This window comes from Saccoglossus kowalevskii, chromosome 6 (assembly GCF_978046115.1).
Source record: "Saccoglossus kowalevskii chromosome 6, keSacKowa6.1, whole genome shotgun sequence".
Lineage (NCBI taxonomy): Eukaryota > Metazoa > Hemichordata > Enteropneusta > Harrimaniidae > Saccoglossus > Saccoglossus kowalevskii.
In genome coordinates this window covers 40,298,782-40,318,687 of record NC_140646.1, presented here as the reverse complement: position 1 = coordinate 40,318,687, position 19,906 = coordinate 40,298,782, and the positions used below count along the sequence as shown (strand labels likewise).

The window sequence follows — 19,906 nt, the reverse complement described above, 5'->3', positions numbered from 1 at the left end:
AAAATTATTTATATAAATTTATTATTTTTTTCATTCTGAACATCAACAAGTTAACAAATAAAACAATGAACCTCTATTGAAAAACATTTGGAATTTGTCTGATTTGAAAATGTATCAAAATAAATTATAAATAACAAATTAGTAAACGTTTGATTACAAATATTCCTTGAATAAACTGCATCTTGACAGGAACAAGATTGTGTTCAAAACAAAATTTTTGGAAATATATTATGTAAAATGCAATTTGGTTCAATTATTTGAACTATGTTGTCCATGTGTTGCATTCCTGCTCATAAATCAGTTTATAACATTTTACAAAATATTAACAATGAAACAAATGGCAGTGTACCCACTGAAGACATTTTTCATAAAACCATAATTTCGGGTATGATTTTAAGGTATTCATCATAAAAAAAAAGATGCAAACAAGTTTTTATTCAAACTCAATCACAATAAACACTTTTAAAATAAGATTGCAAACTACTGACAAACTAGTGTAGGAAATGGTGCAGAATCTGAACATACTAAGAACCACTTTCAAAATGTATATATATAGTTTTAAACTATGAAATTAATTTTCCAAATCTGTTGTGTAATCAGATTTCAAATCTAATCAACCTATAGCTTAAACTGGTAACTGACTCTGAAATGAATGTAATTTTTATAAATGAAAGTATCATTTACATCATGAATGCTAGCTTCCCAACATCTGCATGGGTTTTGTAGCTACATTGTATTTCTCTACACACCCAACAGTGTCAAATAAAGTTACCACTTTAAGCATCAGTTTTGTCACTGCCAATAAGACAATCTAATGGATCACAAGATTGAACTGCAGTTCCTCTATCACTGGTCTGGAAAACACTTAAAATTTGATGTGACATTACTCACATTGGCCAAGTTCAATCACTTGGTGAGTTATGTTCAGTGGTCAGGTCAAAATAGTCAAAAACATTTTTGGCACAATTGAAACAAATTTCACCAATAATTTTTAATTATTTTACATTTTGAAGATAGTTTGTACAAAAATATTTTTTTTACAATACTAAACGTGTCAGATTCAAAATGGGATTAATGTTTATACAAGGATTTTGTCTTTTGTCTATATATTATATATTAATATTCATTCAATATTGATATTATACTTCTACAAATAAAGTAGAATGCTGTAACAAATATGACTTTCATCACTTTGTAAGGGTCCATCAAAGTTTATGACCATATAAGTGAAGTGCAAGTTTCTGTCGCAAATACAAGTCAATGACAACTTTGCCAATACAGAACAAGTTTTGAAATTGGTAGGGTAATATAATTTTAGTTTATAATTTGATAGATTAAGCAATCAGGAAAAATGCTTGAATAGCTTTCGTGTTTATTGATTTTAATGTGGTTGATGACTTGTATATACTGATAGTAAATTATGCACAACAAATTTTGCTAGTTAATAGTATACATGCCTACTATATGTCACATAACTGATGGTAACACTTTTGAAATACTTTTCAAACGCTGTCAATAGTTTATTTACTCACTTTGTGCAATTGTACAACAGACACTAGACCAGTGATAGAAGGACTGTGATTAAACAGATAAAGTGCTGATATTTGCTGACATCCAATTTTTAACTAAATAAAACTGATTTTACAAAAAGTGCAAATAAAGTATACCTATTTGAATAAAGTACAGCCAACAAGCCTTGTGGACGCTACCTGGGGTAGTAAGTGGTCTGTGACAAGTTAGGAATTCATTACTACATCATCATCATCAAAAAAGTAACTATTTGTTTTCAAAACAAATAATGCAAATATAAGACTATAATACAAATTCTAATGCTTCTGAATTGGAATTTACAAAGTATGAATGATTTCAAAGTAAACATATCAGAAATGCTTGGTTGTTATTGTCAATAACATAGCACCAAAAAATAGAATTTCATAACAAAATGTAATGAAATTGAGTCAAATACTAAAATTGAGTACAAATATTGCAGGTCTTGAAGTGTATTGAAAAGGAAGAAACATTGTTACAGCAATTATTGCTGCGGATTTGTCATTCGCACCATAAAATTGTGGTAGTATATACAGCCACAAATGGAAGTTTCTGTCCGATTTAATTTATTCAAATTAAAGATTTGCATTTATAGAACATACAATTTTGTACAGGTATTGTTCATATTATTTAGGGAAAAGTTGAAAACATAATGACAATTTTATGTTTTTTGGTCATAAATCTGTTTGCATGTTCAATATTTGGAAATTTATTACCAACAAAAAATATTTAAACCAGATATTGTTTTGATCTACACTAATTTTATTTGACCATCCAGTTAAAACTAAGTGGTACTTGTATAGCATTATTAGATTGATGTATAGAATAAGCATTTAAATGGGCTATTTAAAAACACTTAGAAAATAGCCATTTTATTTTATTTGAATTAAAATGTACAAATTGCCAATCATGTATGTATATGAGAGCACCATTTTTATTCTAGTCAAAAACAATTGTTATGTATCAAACATGCACAGCATCAAAATAATATTGAGGGTACATGTAGTGCTTTCACTTATTTATATGAATTCCATTGTTCCCTCATTGTAAGGGTAACTATTTCAGGTATGGTTTGAACACGAAGAAGTGAAAACAGAAATACAAGTACATGCACCTAACTCAAGGCCAGTCAATTAACCAGTGTGTAACTGGATAATAAAAATATGTAAACCTGTTCTATTTTAGGTAGACATTCCAGTTTTACCTAATTAAAAAAAAAATATTGAAAATGCAATGTTCCTTTGGCACTGAAATTCTTATAATTGGTAGAATAATTGTTCCACACAACCTTTTTGACTCAAATTTGTAAATTTTAACAAATATGCAATATAAAAGTGAGAACCTGGATAACCCTATCATTTCAGAATTGATCCAAGTACATGTAATTTTACTGTCCACATCTATGTATTGGATAAGTACTGTATCAGTACCAAGGTAATAATCTAATGTTTGGCAGTAGTTATGATATATTGGGTTATGAACAATTTCATTTATTTTTCACTCCTACAAGTAGTATCATCTGCATTTCAAGTAACATGTCTATTTTTTGCATTCGTATGCACATTTATCACATTCATGACATGTCCATTTATTGCATTCGTATGCACATTTATCACATTCATGACATGTCCATTTATTGCATTCGTATGCACATTTATCACATTCATGACATGTCCATTTATTGCATTCGTATGCACATTTATCACATTCATGACATGTCCATTTATTGCATTCGTATGCACATTTATCACATTCATGACATGTCCATTTATTGCATTCGTATGCACATTTATCACATTCATGACATGTCCATTTATTGCATTCGTATGCACATTTATCACATTCATGACATGTCCATTTTTTGCATTCGTATGCACATTTATCACATTCATGACATGTCCATTTATTGCATTCGTATGCACATTTATCACATTCATGACATGTCCATTTATTGCATTCGTATGCACATTTATCACATTCATGACATGTCCATTTATTGCATTCGTATGCACATTTATCACATTCATGACATGTCCATTTATTGCATCTGAGATCACCCACTTCTGTAAGATAATTTCAGCATAACAATATTTGATGAGTGAGAGATTAATGGGTAGCACAAAGGTGATAAATAGGGGATATAAATATCTGGGTGTCAAAAATACAATAATTGTGCAAATCTGTGACATGTTAGGCGACAGCTGTAATTTCAGAATAGAGACAAAGATACAGAACAACCAGTGTCACAATATGAGCCATTGCAAGGTGTTTTGCACAAATCATTCTCTACAGAAAGATTTTAGACATTTTCATCAGTATTAACACAAGATTACAAATATGTCACAAGAACTGAGTTTAAACACTTGGGGTTGAATTAGTATTGAGAGTGGCAATAGGAAATAAATGGCAATAACGGATAGATGGATGACTGTTTACATTAACAATGACTCAAAATGCACAGGTCTATTCTTGTGAATGTCAGTTCCGCAAGTTATAGAGAAAGTCCTGGTTAAAATTAAATATACCGGTATATTCCCCTGTTGCAACCTTATGAAACAAAGACAGAATTTTGCATAAATGCATAGCTGTAGTATCAGCAGATTACCCATTGATGGCAGCTTGCTTCTTGTTTGGATCACAGTGAAAGACCATAATATTGATATTTGAATCTCAGTAAAGATAACAAAAAATAACATCATTGTAAACTGAAATGGTTTACAAACTCGGCTTTCTAACTTTTGGGGAGAATGTATCACAAATGTCTTTACTGTTTATATCAGATTGCTTACTGAGCCTTCTTTTCCTAGTCACTATTGGCTCATCCAAGACGATATCCTCTGCTGGTTCTTTATCAGTCAGATAGTTGAACAATCTCTTCAAAGCTACAGGAACTTGTTTCTTGCCATTCTTTGTACCACCAAACTCAGCAGAATGAAGAACCTTGTTATTCTTGCAGCTTTGGTCTTGTTTTGTCCTTTTGCTGACACAACAACAGTTGCTATTATTTCCTAAACTTGTAATCTTTTTAGTGGGATTGGCATATCGAGCCATGAGCAAATCCATCTGTCGCATAAGAAAATTACTACACTCACTGTATTTATTTCTACACAAGTTCTGTGTAGCATCCTTAATTGTGACACTATTGTAGACTTGCATATCCTCATCATTAAACACAATAAATCTCTTGGAGTTATGAATGCACACATCATCATCTGATTCTATTGTTTTATTTTCAATTGAATTCAATTCATTGAAAGGATGTTCATCACAGATTAATTCAGTATCAGTATCCGCTGTTTTTATTTCCTCCTTTTTGTCAAATTCCTTATTCCTATGTTCTAACTGTTTGACCTGATCGACAATATCAGAATAGTCTTCCCCACGTGCTGCTGCAATGGCTACCTTTTGTGCTAGTTCCATTCGTTTATGCTGTAAATCCCAGATATGTTCAGTCAACTGGTCTTCTTTCACAAACTCCAAGGCACAAAGTTCACAATATGGGGTATTGTGTTTCTCTTCAAAATGGTCTTCTAACACATCCTAGTATTAAGAATAATTAATAGCATGGAATCAAAATAAGTACATGATAATACGAGGCATTTTAATATTAGTATTGACAAATTAATCCTAGTCAATCCTTATGACAAAACACTAGTCAATAACATTTGTTATATGTTAATGCTGCTGGCATAAGGTAATTCTGGTCAAACACTACTGACACAAATTAATCTACACACATATGTCAATCTACATGCACATGTGTGCAGGGCTAGGAAAATGGTGACGTAAATTTGCTCACCAGTTCAGATAATGAATCCCTGTCATTAAAACCTGTATAAACAAGCATCTGGATATACATGTACATGTACTGTAAAATGACTAATTTTCACTGAGTTTAAATTTCACTGATTTTCCATTTCAGGCATATTCAGTGGGTTTTAAATTCACGGTTTTATCATTTAGATAATGTGTTCTATGCTAAATTTTACATATTCACTGGGTTTTAGTTTAGCGCATTTTCCAGTCAGCGAAATAAGCCAAATTAAAACCCCAGTGAATAATTAACCCCTTTACAGTATGTGAAAAAATCCCCTTCAATTTCAAATGATCAGTCCTGAATCTGTTTCAAGAGAATATTTTCTTCGCCATTTACAACAAAGATTCCTTATCTGATTTGGTAAATAAAATTCTGCTAACTTTTCCGCATCTGCCTGTTGAATTTTGCTTGCCACTTATTCAACCTCCATGTGTATAGAGGTCAGTTTACCTTTATGTTACATTCCTTAACTGATGAGATCAGCTTAAACATGTCAAAGTTTATGTGTGAAAACAACTGACAAAAATAAAAGACAGATAGTTGTAGGAGGCACAATTTTTTGGATCTATTTGACACTTATCAAACAAAAAGCTGTTTCAAAACTCACCATTTGAAAACACATGGTTATGAAAATGTCAATCACATTCCACATTAGTCCAAAGATTGTTATTGCGTTAGGTTCAAAACTATAGACTACTTGTACTGTCTTACCATTGTGCACTGTCACAAGGTTCGTGATGGTATACATGTTGGGTTAAATTTAGGGTTTGGCCAAAAGGTATATTATAATACAGCCAGAGGTAGGATTATTTCACAGCCGAGCTAGTAGACTTTGAAACACTTACACACCCCAAAACTCCATTCATAAAGAGACGCGTGCCATACGTGTGATGGCTATTGATTACAAACACCGGTTAAGTGACTACCAAGAATGATAGCACCAGTGTATTGTGTAAGCAGATTCCAACTATGTTCAGTTGCCATGACAATGATTCCAGGTGGGGGACGTTATAAAAGGTCAAGGTAGACGCAGCCGCGGGAGAGAACATTAAGAACTGAGGCAGCGACAGCAACCAGAGCCAGCCTTGTGTTGTGAGTGAACGGGGGGAGTTAGTTCATCCCCACGTGGTGTGCAAGCTACTCGCCTAGTCGACGGACGTTGTGTAGATACAGTGGAAGACCGGACCCCTTTTCTACGTGCTGTTCCACGGAACTTTTGTGTTCGACACGAATCCTACAAGGTATCCTACGAGAAACCAGGCCTGAGTATCGAACTGAATCTACATGTAGCAACGTTTCTACTATAACCCGACAGAAGCCGGTAATTATCACGCTCATTACACGCACATTAGGCTAGGGACCATTGGCTGTGTTTTGAATGTATTTTGGTAACTATTTAGCTAATTTAGTGGTTAAATTATTGTATTCTTATTTGAAATTGTAACAGTATTAGTTTAATTGTATTGTGTGACAGCCCGTTTCCTGCTTCAACGTTTCGCGCGCACGTCGGCGCAGTTAAGTAGCGGCGTCGTTCATACGTAAAAGGTGCATTGCCTAGTGTGAATCAACCCGGTTTCGGGTTGAGTAAACTGGTTATTCATGGGACGCCACTGCTTTATCCTGCCCTGACATGCGTGTTAATTTTTCCTATTGTACAGCGACTTATATCTTTGTTACGTTGATTCATATCAGCGAATTCTGTGTATCATAACCGGTTGTACAATTAAACCATCCTTTACGATATTACTGTGCATTTCATTGTGTGCGAGTGGGTCTGGTACTATAATAAGTTGTACAGGGGACAATCCAGGCATCAGCTGGCTTATTTTCGATATTTCAATCAGTAGGGTGTCAAAGAACCCACAACACGAGGTGAAGGCGTGCCTCTTATCACTTTGTGGTCGGATGCTAGCCTACCCCGTGACATGCACACTGCCAAAAAACTCTGTGTCAGTGCTTTCTTAGGGCATAGAAAATAGAAAAGAATGGGGAGTGGCCAATAGTTTTCCAACATAAGTTGAACTCTTTCATTGATGTGCACAATTGTCTGAATACCAAGTTTAATTTGAACAGCAGAATTTGGGATCAGAATTTTGTCGAAGAGACACAAACACTGGCAGCCAGTTGGCGATTTTAGATTGGGTTATGACACAACAGTGTGCATTTTTAGCTAGAACTACAAAAATGTATGTTAAAAATGATAAATATTGCAGGTTAATGTTTTTGTGGTTTTATAATAGTTTGGAATTATTTTATTCATGCAACTATTTTCACAATGTTATACTTGTAGTCTACCATGGATTGGTACCAACTTGGTACATTATTTGTGTAGTTAAATGTCAATATCAAGATAGTTTTTAATTAATTAATCTAAGCAAATTAATGTATAACAAAGTTTTTGTACTAAGTTTAACAGAGATCTGTCCATTCAGCCGGAGAACCATCAAGAATCACTCTGCATGAAAATAGTTAGGTGTTAGTGGAAAAAGAGATGCGTTCCTGATAGAAAAGGCTTGAAAGAAGATTGTTAATATTATTACCTACCAAAATTATCTTTTTTTTAAGGTGGAGGAAAGAAAAAAAACAGAAATACCATGAGATAATTTCTAACTGCAGTCCATCAAAAAACAAATGGCCTTACCTTAAATGGGAACTTCTGTTCACAGACCTGACATTTGAAGTTGTGTTGTTGAAGTTGATGTTTTTCCATAATTAACTCACTTCGGCACTGGAACACAGAACAATGCTCACACATGAGGTAACCAGTCTTTTTACTCTTCCTACGAATTTGCCTGTTCTTGATGCCGCGAGATAGAATAATGCGCGACATCCTTAGCTTCCTGGCTGTCTGCTGTTTTAGTGTGGTGGTTCTTACACAGTTGTTTCGCTCAGTATGACGTACAAGACTTTCTTCATACATCATTTTAGTATCACACTTAGGACACACAAATAGATTACATTTCTCATTTGCAGTTTCCATGACAACATCATTCACATCCATCGGATTCTCATTAGTCCTTTCATAACTATGATATTTTTCTGTTCCTCTTTTTAGCCTCTTCAACTTGAGGCGTAAAACAACTCTTGGAGAAGATGGAAGTGGCACGGTTGGCTGGACAGAACTTGGAATGTCATCAAGTTCATTTGGCGGTGTGGTACAAGACTGAGTGACAGGAGAAAGTCTTGGTGGAGTTCTATCGGCAGAAATACCGCTATCGGTATCAATGTACTCACGACTCACATCTTGAAATCCGGCACTGGAGGGAGAACAGTCAATGTCAGCTGCATAAATTGGGGACCTATCCATAACAAATGCAGACTTCTTAAGTGCAGAATCCAATCTATCAAGATCTGTGGAGACACTATCAACACGAGAAGGCACCTCGTTCAGAGAGGCCTGGCTGTCAGTAGTAAGGTCAAGTTTACCATACTCCATCATTATACCACTATCACAAAGACTTTCATGTGACATTGTCTCTAACTCCTTCCAATCTTCATCTGGCAAATCAAGTTTCAGATAGTCTTGATTCATCAAAGTTGTCATTATTTCAGCAACTTCTCTATCTTCTTCACAGTGGTCAATATCTGTTGCAGCAGACTCTTTCTTGTTGAGAACACCACCTGTTTTAGAATCCATAGTTGAATACAATTCTGTTTTGTTCTGCATTGATAACTTATCTGACTTTTCAATAGCATTACATTCTTTACCCTCATCAACTGAATTTATTGGACCAATTTTACATTCATTATTGGTATCAACCATACACGGTACATCAGGCTCTGATACAACTGGAGCCACTATAGAGGACATGCTCAATTCAATTTCATCCGATTTTTTATACACATTACTTTCAGTTTTGGAATTATTTCTCCAAGTGCAATCATTTTCTAACCCACTGCCTCCACTGAACTTGTGTCCTGAATATAATTCAGTGATTTTTGTGAGCTTAGGCAATGTCACTTTACTAAGATCATAATCATTGATTTCAACAGGTGATATTCTCCATTGGGAACTGCAATGGACATTGCCAGTTTCATAATGAGATTCATTATATGCAGAGATATGCTCTTTATTTCCATATTGACAATTATCTGGGTCTTGATTCAAAAAATCCAAAAACCTAGTCTTTTCAAAGTTTTCATTATCTTTATACTTCTGATCATTCAGCCATTTAGTACTTTTATCAGTACTGCTCTGGGAAGTATGTACTCCTTGAAATGGGGAAACTGTCTGTTTTTCGAGACGTGGCATAGTAGGTGAAGATGACCATCGAGTGTTGTGAAGTCTTTGGTCGTGATATTTGGTTTTCTGATCCCTTCTTTCATCATACATTTTACGGTAATAATTTTGTGATTGCATAGCTGTATTTGTCTTTTCGTCATGTTTCCTTCTCCTCCACCAATTTCTATCATGTTTTCCCATTTGCTTGTACCATCTCTGGCTAGATCCATATTCTCTTTCATTCTGTCTAAAGGAATTAGTTTGAAATGACCAAGTATTCCTTTTGTTACATTGCTCACTATTCTGCCTCATTCGCCCATCAACGTGAGCTTCTGGCAAAACAGTTTGATGATTTTTTACTTCATAATGAGATGAACTATACTTCCTGTTGTTATGTGCAGACGTTGTCCCTTGTGGTTGGTTCAAGTGATTACCTAACATCTCAAGATTTGTTTCAGTTTGTTTTCCTTTGTCATAAACATCAATTGTAGTGACTGGCTGTTTTACTGTCTTTGAAGTATCATCACATAGTGTGTCAGTTTTTATACTGTCTTTGGTAGTAATCTTCTGATTATACTTGGAAAGGGTTACACATAAGTACTTAAAATGATACTCGTATCCAATTTTCTCCTTGAATTTATATTTACATTTAGGACAGCGATATTCTCCATTGCTGGCAGACATCCTGATTACCTATAGGTAGAACAAACAAATATATGTTATGTTGACCACAGAGAATGCACTTTTATAAAGTTGGAAGAGCAATACTTCAAGTATTGGCTGAAAAGTCATAGTCCCCATTGCATATTGAATATGAAAGTTGAGTATAAAATATATACAAAACAATCATCAGTGTATCTAAAGATACATGTATACATGTTGATCATTTAAGCAAAATTTAATTGTAGTTCCTGAAATGTTAGTTAAAAGTTGGGAACTGTCTTGTATCATAACGCTATAAAGTGTACTGAAAACCATTTGATAATTTTCACTGCTAAAAGTGTCCATGATTTCAGGTTTGGGAAGACATAATATCAAGAAAGACATCAACACTCTTTGTTATAGGACTTCACTCCAAATTGACATGTATGCTAATATCTATGATCAAAGTTAGAATTTGATCGGCCTAGCAAGTCCAAAATATTTAAACAAAATAGCTACCAGTCGGCACTAGTTTGAATTTAATCTGTGAAACAAAAGATGTGCATAAAATTCCCATAATGTCCAATGTGTGTACAAGATGAAACAAAATCCATCAATACAAATCAAGATCTGGTTTTGGAATGATAGAAATGTTTGATTTTGATGATTCAGCACTAAAATAGCTGTCATTCAGCCATCTTAAATCTAACTACAAACAAAATGTACATACAACAAATTATGCCCTGTCTTGGTACATTGTACCAAATTCATACAAAATGTATGTAAGCATTCTTGAGGATGCAAGAAAATAACACCAATATGGCCATCAGTTGATAATTTTAAATCAAATCAGTAACCCCTTACACTGATGCCAAAATTACAGTACTTATGGTAATAAACATGCAACACAGTAAAACAGTAATGGCCAAAAATGCACCATGAACATGGGTCTAATCTTTAAGTTCAGGACAAGAAATCTTTTAACTTATTCTCTAGCCATGGCATTTATTTGTACTATGCTGAATATTTGAATCAGTGGAATAATGTATGTTCAAGAGTTTACATGCAAAATCTGTGATAAATAGATTTACTCAATGATCTTCGTATTTTTTACATGATGAAGAAAATAGTCAGAATAAATTCATTTTGATTATGGCAAACCTCCATGGTCTATCTATCTCAATCATTTCCTTTTTTCATACCGTGGAAATAGCTTAGCCTGTGCTAAGAAAACATGCATGAACGCTTAGCATGGGCTAAGAAAACGTGCAGGAACGCTTAGCATGGGCTAAGAAAACGTGCAGGAACGCTTAGCATGGGCTAAGAAAACGTGCATGAACGCTTAGCATGGGCTAAGAAAACATGCATGAACGCTTAGTCTGTGCTAAGAAAACATGCATGAACGCTTAACCTGTGCTAAGAAAACGTGCATGAACGCTTAGCCTGTGCCAAGAAAACGTGCATGAACGCTTAGCCTGTGCTAAGAAAACGTGCATGAACGCTTAGCATGGGCTAAGAAAACGTGCATGAACACTTAGCATGGGCTAAGAAAACGTGCATGAATGCTTAGCATGGGCTAAGAAAACGTGCATGAACGCTTAGCCTGTGCTAAGAAAACATGCATGAACGCTTAACCTGTGCTAAGAAAACGTGCATGAACGCTTAGCCTGTGCTAAGAAAACGTGCATGAACGCTTAGCCTGTGCTAAGAAAACATGCATGAACGCTTAGCATGGGCTAAGAAAACGTGCAGGAACGCTTAGCATGGGCTAAGAAAACGTGCAGGAACGCTTAGCATGGGCTAAGAAAACGTGCATGAACGCTTAGCATGGGCTAAGAAAACATGCATGAACGCTTAGTCTGTGCTAAGAAAACATGCATGAACGCTTAACCTGTGCTAAGAAAACGTGCATGAACGCTTAGCCTGTGCCAAGAAAACGTGCATGAACGCTTAGCCTGTGCTAAGAAAACGTGCATGAACGCTTAGCATGGGCTAAGAAAACGTGCATGAACACTTAGCATGGGCTAAGAAAACGTGCATGAATGCTTAGCATGGGCTAAGAAAACGTGCATGAACGCTTAGCCTGTGCTAAGAAAACGTGCATGAACGCTTAGCCTGTGCTAAGAAAACGTGCATGAACGCTTAGCCTGTGCCAAGAAAACGTGCATGAACGCTTAGCATGGGCTAAGAAAACGTGCATGAACGCTTAGCATGGGCTAAGAAAACGTGCATGAATGCTTAGCATGGGCTAAGAAAACGTGCATGAATGCTTAGCATGGGCTAAGAAAACGTGCATGAATGCTTAGCCTGTGCTAAGAAAATGTGCATGAACGCTTAGCCTGTGCTAAGAAAACGTGCATGAACGCTTAGCCTGTGCTAAGAAAACGTGCAGGAATGCTTAGCCTGTGCTAAGAAAACATGCATGAATGCCTAGTCTGTGCTAAGAAAACGTGCATGAATGCTTAGCCTGTGCTAAGAAAACGTGCATGAATGCCTAGCCTGTGCTAAGAAAACGTGCATGAATGCTGATCCTGTGTTAAGAAAACGTGCATGAACGCTTAGCATGGGCTAAGAAAACGTGCATGAATGCTTAGCCTGTGTTAAGAAAACGTGCATGAACGCATAGCATGGGCTAATAAATGCCAAGTACAGTTAGCACTAAGCACCAAAACTGCTATTGTATTCAATATTCATTTAGAAGATTTACAATTATATTCATAACTATTCATTTTGGTATGCCATTTCTGACATGAAAAATCAATGGGAGCAGATGTTCTAGAGATATTGATCTTGAGGAAAAAGGAACCGACGATGAGAATCTACTAGTTTGCTACTTCCTGTTATTCTGCAATCTACACTTGTCTAAATTGCTTTAGTATTGTTTTGTACCCGTAGAATTAACACATATACCTTTCTAGTTACTGTACTGGGTAATCATAATTTAAATGACTGAAGATTTTTGAATATTCTTAACAAAATTGGGCATTCCTTAGCCGGTGCTAACCACTGTTCCTTTCCCGTGCATCAATCCGATACAAGAATAGCTTAAGGTAGCGCGACTATTATTTGTGTTGAAAATTACAATTTTCACATTTATTTATTAAGTGATGAAATGCACTAAAAACTTTCATATGATAAAGTCAACATAACATAGAATGTCATGTAAGTTGGTTAAAATGTTGATTTTCTGAAGGGAAGCAAGGCAGCCTCAGTAGTGTTTTCCAAAATCAACAACACAGGTTTAATCTGTGTGCCTATAAGTTTCAAAGATAAACTCAAGACAAAGCAATGTTGGGATTTGTTATAAGTAGCTATCTGACACACAATTAGTGTTTCCAAACACTTGAGTGGTTTGTCTCCGCCCCTGTTTGTTTCACAGATTAGTCATTTGCATATGAATGTGTCAGACACAAGGTCATGTAGCCACTGAAAAAAAATCATTGATTTTGGTGTTTTCATCTGCCGATTTCATCGAATTATAGCTATCCCATTCCTTTTATTTTATTTCATATGATTGACAAAAACCAAATTCCAAAACTTTAAAAATTTGCCATTAAAGACACAATTCATAGCCTTGCTAAACAACAGTGGTCTAATACTTCCTGTAGCAATGTACCTAAAGAAGTGTTTTAAAATAAGACAGCAACCCCGGTAACAATTCTCTTTCAGTGTCCAAGTTTTGCATTTTGTTTTCTATCTATTGTAGTATTATAATTTAATCCTAATATTTTTTATTCTCTGTAATGTATTAGCTTAGTTCGTTTTATTTTATCTATTTACTTCTTTGTAACCTTGTATTCCTTCGAAGTTTTCCGATTATTGACGAAGTAATTTTTTCATCGCAATGTGGAAGTGAATTACCGCGATGTTAAAATGCGATCTGATTTCGATAAAAAACGGCGATTTTTTTCCCTAAAGCTGTTGATTCGCAATTTTCAAAAAGTAAACTGAGGGTGGAGATAGTATTTCAACGTTTCATGGTCGCCAACAAGTCATGTCGAAAAATAGTTTGCTCTGCGCCTATACTCGGGGATGCCCTCAACTTGTTAAATGTCTAAAAACAGAGGGTGGGCTTATACTCGGGGAGGGGCTTATACTCGGGGGAAGTATGGTAATAGTAAAGTCATAACCACAAAAAACAGATACCTCTCAAAAAATAATAGATAACAGTGCAGGGCAATGAATCACGGCATAATTCTAGTAAATATATGCAAGTATTTCAGTCTCGGACAACAATTTAGTAAGACCTAGTACATGAGGGGCATGCGAAAAGCCATTTTGTTCATCACTTTGGCTATTCACAATGTCACTTTATAAATTTTTGTCTTGAAAATGGGTGCCCTCTAAACTCAGAAGTTCAAATCCTGAATTAATTGATGGCACAAGTCAGCTTGTCGACCATCTCGATTTCAGAGCAAGGTAGCAGCAACAAAGTGCGCGAGTTGTCGTGTTGCGTACATGTATGTGCGACATTTGTGTTGATAAATGGAAATGAAATAATGGAAATTACAAGTATGAGGTTTGGCCTGGGCGTGACTTCCTATCACCTAAAAATACTTAATTAAAGCTTGGTAACATCTCAGTACTCGTTGATCTGCGCAACAAAGTCAAAGTCGCCATCTTTGTTTATATGAGACCCATATATAGATAATTTATTTGAAACAAAACTTTGTATCTACAATACATTGTCCATGGTCAAGAAACTAATCTATTAACAACACAATAAAAAACACAACAACAACAACAACAAAGAAAACAAGTTTTAGAAATAATTTAAAATGGAATGAATAAACTTGGCAAGGCTATTGGCAATGAAGCTATCTTTTGTTCCAAACATTTGCTCAATACCTTGGCTTGAGAGCTCGCTATTATATATATATCTCACACATGGTGACTAGCCCCCTTTAATAGTGTGGTTCTGAATAATCTAAAATTTTGACTAGGCAACTTTTAAGATTTGACTATGGAACTTTCAGATTTGTATAAAGCTGAGCCATGCAACCAAACCTAACACCATAGGCTGAACAAGTGTTATCAAAGTATTTGTTTGTTTGTGTATCATTAAGTCACTTGGCCAGTGGGAAGAATAAACATTCCATTGGTTAAATTTATTTTCCGTTTACCGCCCTCTGTACAGTATTGATACAACTTGGCTGGCGTCGCTGATTTCGATTTTCAAATTCCAGATATGATTGAGATTGATTGAGATTGATTAATTAATTCAATAAATACATAAATGTCTGTATTCACTTTTTAAAAATACGACATGTGTGCACTCCTATAGTGTTTCGATGACGTCAGTCGACTAGCTATAAACTTCAGTTGTGTCGGCCATGAATGAATACCTCAAGACGCCGATATGTAATCTCATAGGAATAAACAAAGACCTTGCAGGCACTTATTAGACAGAAACCCTTACCAAAACGAAAACATTTGCCAAGCAGAGTCATGTCAAAGTATCATTCATACCTTTTATATCCATGCTGACAGCGAAAAGGAAACAATTTCTGGACTAACAGGCAGTAAATGCAAATATCCCTCGCAATGCTGCCGAATTCACGAAGCAGACGAACAGACTAGTGCGATTCGCAAGGACGCCCTCAAAGACGAATAGTTCACACAAAAAAGGTCACGAAAGTCAAAAACGTAACATTTCATTGTCAGACGATTAATTTGACAGATGAGAAGCGATACTATTTATTTGAATAACTGGAAACATCATTGTTAAACAGTGGTATTTAATTAGAGTATTATTAAGTTTCACATTTGTACACATTTTCCACAAAATCAGTGAAAATTCGGGGTAAACCCGAAATAACCGACTGACATATAACGGACGATCTATACATATATATATATTGACATGAAGGAAAATGGCGGGGTAAACCCACAATCACGGAACTAACCATGTATATTCCCAAGGCAATTGAAACCCGATAAAATACGAAGGCGGAATTTTCCACCGGAAAAAACATATACAATTTAAGTCACGGAATAAACAACACGATTTAGTACTCTAAGATGATAAATTTTAAATTAAGGAAAATACTGAAATTTCTTTACACATAAATAGTACCAAATGAACTATGAACAGACATCGCCGTATGCTTAAAGAGCACTGGGAAAACAAAGGCTATGTGTATCATAAATAAATGACGGTATTAATGGCCACGGTATTCTGCCAATAAGAGCCACTATACTAGTACAGTACTGTTCATCTTCAGAAAATCACAATTAAACAAATCTGAATATTACCTTTTAGAGTGCCGGGTCACCTCTGGCACGATGACCTAGAAATTGGCCACACGTAAAAATGGTATCAACAACCCGGGTTCAGACGGTATCGTGACGCCGTCTGATCTTAAAACCAAGACACCGCTACGATCACTAACACTGCTTCAGTACCCTGTGTTCAAATACAACGCCGTTGTCGACTACAGTCTTGCTTCAGAATATCTCTACTGTATAGTGAAATGAATAAGCAGCCAGTCGGTGTTGACGTAAGCAACTGATTCAGTCTTACATAGTATACTGCCTACACCTTTTTATCTCATTCATGTACGCATATCGTGACGTCACAAGATTATTACGAGTATTTGCATGCTGATTCGCGCCACACACCAGGTGTGTTGTGGGCAGTTCCGGTATGGGTGAATGTCGTTACCGAATGTGCGTCGTCATGGATACGCTATAAAAAACATCAATATATTTCGCCCACCACACCATATAACCTTCGAAATACGAGAACAAAATCCACACAAAAGTACACTGAATATTAGAGATGAGTGTGCGATGGCAAACTACTATTCCCGTGTTATTAAAATACCTGACTCACAAAGGCTATTTAAATCTATTAAAATCTATTTAAAAAACCTACAACGGTTTCGTAATTTTGTAATATTTTAAAAATAGAACACATTCATCATCGTCATCATTTTTTTTTCTCACAAGTCAGCTGCCTTGTGAATCACTCTTGTTCCCAAGTTTTTCCTGATATGCTCGTGTTTTGCTTTTACTTTAGATATATTTGTATATATATGTATTTATTTATTTTAGATTACTGTAATTTCAGTTGCAGTTGTACAGTTCATGGATTTGACGAGAAATCATTTTTGGTAAAAAGCCATTAGTGTAAAAAATGTGCCAATTTGTATGTGGTTATATATGAACTGGTCTCATTTGAAGCGTATCTGCATTCCATAGGAACAGAGACCAATGATAAAGTACTGAAACAAACTGTTCCAACGATATCTGGACTTTGTTAAATAAGTGTATGTCTTATATAGTCTAGTTATACCTTCAGTGTATGTCTTATATAGTCTAGTTATACCTCAGTGTATGTCATATATAGTCTAGTTATACCTCAGTGTATGTCTTATATAGTCTAGTTATACCTTCAGTGTATGTCTTATATAGTCTAGTTATACCTCAGTGTATGTCTTATATAGTCTAGTTATACCTCAATGTATGTCTTATATAGTCTAGTTATATCTCAGTGTATGTCTTGTATAGTCTAGTTATACCTTCAGTGTATGTCATATAAAGTCTAGTTATATCTCACTATATGTCTTGTATAGTCTAGTTATACCTCAGTGTATGTCTTATATAGTCTAGTTATACCTCAGTGTATGTCATATATAGTCTAGTTATACCTCAGTGTATGTCTTATTTAGTCTAGTTATACCTCAGTGTATGTCTTGTATAGTCTAGTTGTACCTCAGTGTATGTCTTGTATAGTCTAGTTATACCTCAGTGTATGTCATATATAGTCTAGTTATACCTTCAGTGTATGTTTTATATAGTCTAGTTATACCTCAATGTATGTCTTATATAGTCTAGTTATACCTTCAGTGTTTGTCTTATATAGTCTCGTTATACCTTCAGTGTATGTCTTATATAGTCTAGTTATACCTCAGTGTATGTCTTATATAGTCTAGTTATACCTCAGTGTATGTCTTATATAGTCTAGTTATACCTCAGTGTATGTCTTATATAGTCTAGTTATACCTCAGTGTATGTCTTGTATAGTCTAGTTATACTTCAGTGTATATCCTATATAGTCTAGTTATACCTCAGGGTATGTCTTATATAGTCTAGTTATACCTCAGTGTATGTCATATATAATCTAGTTATATATCAGTGTATGTCTTGTATAGTCTAGTTATACCTTCGGTGTATGTCTTATATAGTCTAGTTATACCTTCAGTGTATGTCTTATATAGTCTAGTTATACCTTAATGTATGTCTTGTATAGTCTAGTTATACTTCAGTGTATGTCATATATAGTGTAATTATACCTTCAGTGTATGTCATATTTAGTCTAGTTATACCTTCAGTGTATGTCATATATAATAGTCTAGTTATACCTTCAGTGTAAGTCTTGTATAATCTAGTTATATACCAGTGTATGTCTTATATAGTCTAGTTATACCATAGTGTATGTCTTATATAGTCTAGTTATACCTCAGTGTATGTCATATATAGTCTTGTTATACCTCAATGTATGTCTTATATAGTCTAGTTATACCATAGTGTATGTCTTATATAGTCTAGTTATACCTCAGTGTATGTCATATATAGTCTAGTTATACCTCAATGTATGTCTTATATAGTCTAGTTATACCATAGTGTATGTCTTATATAGTCTAGTTATACCTCAGTGTATGTCTTATATAGTCTAGTTATACCTCAGTGTATGTCATATATAGTCTAGTTATACCTCAATGTATGTCTTATATAGTCTAGTTATACCATAGTGTATGTCTTATATAGTCTAGTTATACCTCAGTGTATGTCATATATAGTCTAGTTATACCTCAATGTATGTCATATATAGTCTAGTTATACCATAGTGTATGTCTTATATAGTCTAGTTATACCTTCAGTGTATGTCCTATATAGTCTAGTTATACCTCAGTGTATGTCTTATATAGTCTAGTTATACCATAGTGTATGTCTTATATAGTCTAGTTATACCTTCAGTGTATGTCCTATATAGTCTAGTTATACCTCAGTGTATGTGTTATATAGTCTAGTTACACCAGTGTATGTCTTGTACAGTCCAGTTATAATTCTGTGTATGTCTTGTTTAGTCTAGTTTTACCTTAGTGTATGTCTTGTATAGTCTAGTTATAATTCAGTGCATGTCTTGTATAGTCTAGTTATAATTCCGTGTATGTCTTGTATAGTCTAGTTATACCTATGTATGTCTTGTATAGTCTAGTTATACCTCAATGTATGTCTTGTATAGTCTAGTTATACCTTCAGTGTATGTCTTATATAGTCTAGTTATACCTCAGTGTATGTATTGTATAGTCTAGTTATACCTCAGTGTATGTCTTATATAGTCTAGTTATACCTTCAGTGTATGCCTTATATAGTCTAGTTATACCTCAGTGTATGTCTTATATAGTCTAGTTATACCTCAGTGTATGTCTTATATAGTCTAGTTATACCTCAGTGTATGTCTTATATAGTCTAGTTATACCTCAGTGTATGTCTTACATAGTCTAGTTATACCTCAGTGTATGTCTTGTATAGTCTAGTTATACTTCAGTGTATATCCTATATAGTCTAGTTATACCTCAGGGTATGTCTTATATAGTCTAGTTATACCTCAGTGTATGTCATATATAATCTAGTTATATATCAGTGTATGTCTTGTATAGTCTAGTTAT

General features: G+C 34.8%; 1 protein-coding gene across 2 annotated transcripts; it reads right to left on the bottom strand.

The window, feature by feature from the left end:
- Nucleotides 1-415: 415 nt before the first annotated feature.
- Nucleotides 416-16,676, bottom strand: LOC144349578 (uncharacterized). 2 transcript variants are annotated; one of them, XM_078008137.2, is made up of 3 exons: nucleotides 16,485-16,676; nucleotides 8,007-10,280; nucleotides 416-5,088 (listed from the first exon to the last, which is right to left on the bottom strand). In XM_078008137.2, the coding sequence occupies exons 2-3, from the start codon at nucleotides 10,269-10,271 to the stop codon at nucleotides 4,264-4,266; spliced, it is 3,090 nt and encodes a 1,029-aa protein (XP_077864263.2). In that variant the 5' UTR covers nucleotides 10,272-10,280; nucleotides 16,485-16,676; the 3' UTR covers nucleotides 416-4,263. The 2 variants fall into 2 exon arrangements, with proteins under 2 accessions (XP_077864263.2, XP_085356669.1); XM_085500543.1 differs by lacking the exon at nucleotides 16,485-16,676 and adding an exon at nucleotides 15,699-15,796.
- Between the last annotated feature and the right edge of the window lie 3,230 nt (nucleotides 16,677-19,906).

Excerpts from the sequence above, each read along its gene's own strand:
- LOC144349578 (XM_078008137.2), bottom strand. The coding sequence starts at position 10,271 with ATGTCTGCCAGCAATGGAGAATATCGCTGTCCTAAATGTAAATATAAA. Across the intron at positions 5,089-8,006 it reads AACAGAAGTTCCCATTTAAG|GATGTGTTAGAAGACCATTT; the intron begins GTAAGGCCATTT and ends TCTTAATACTAG.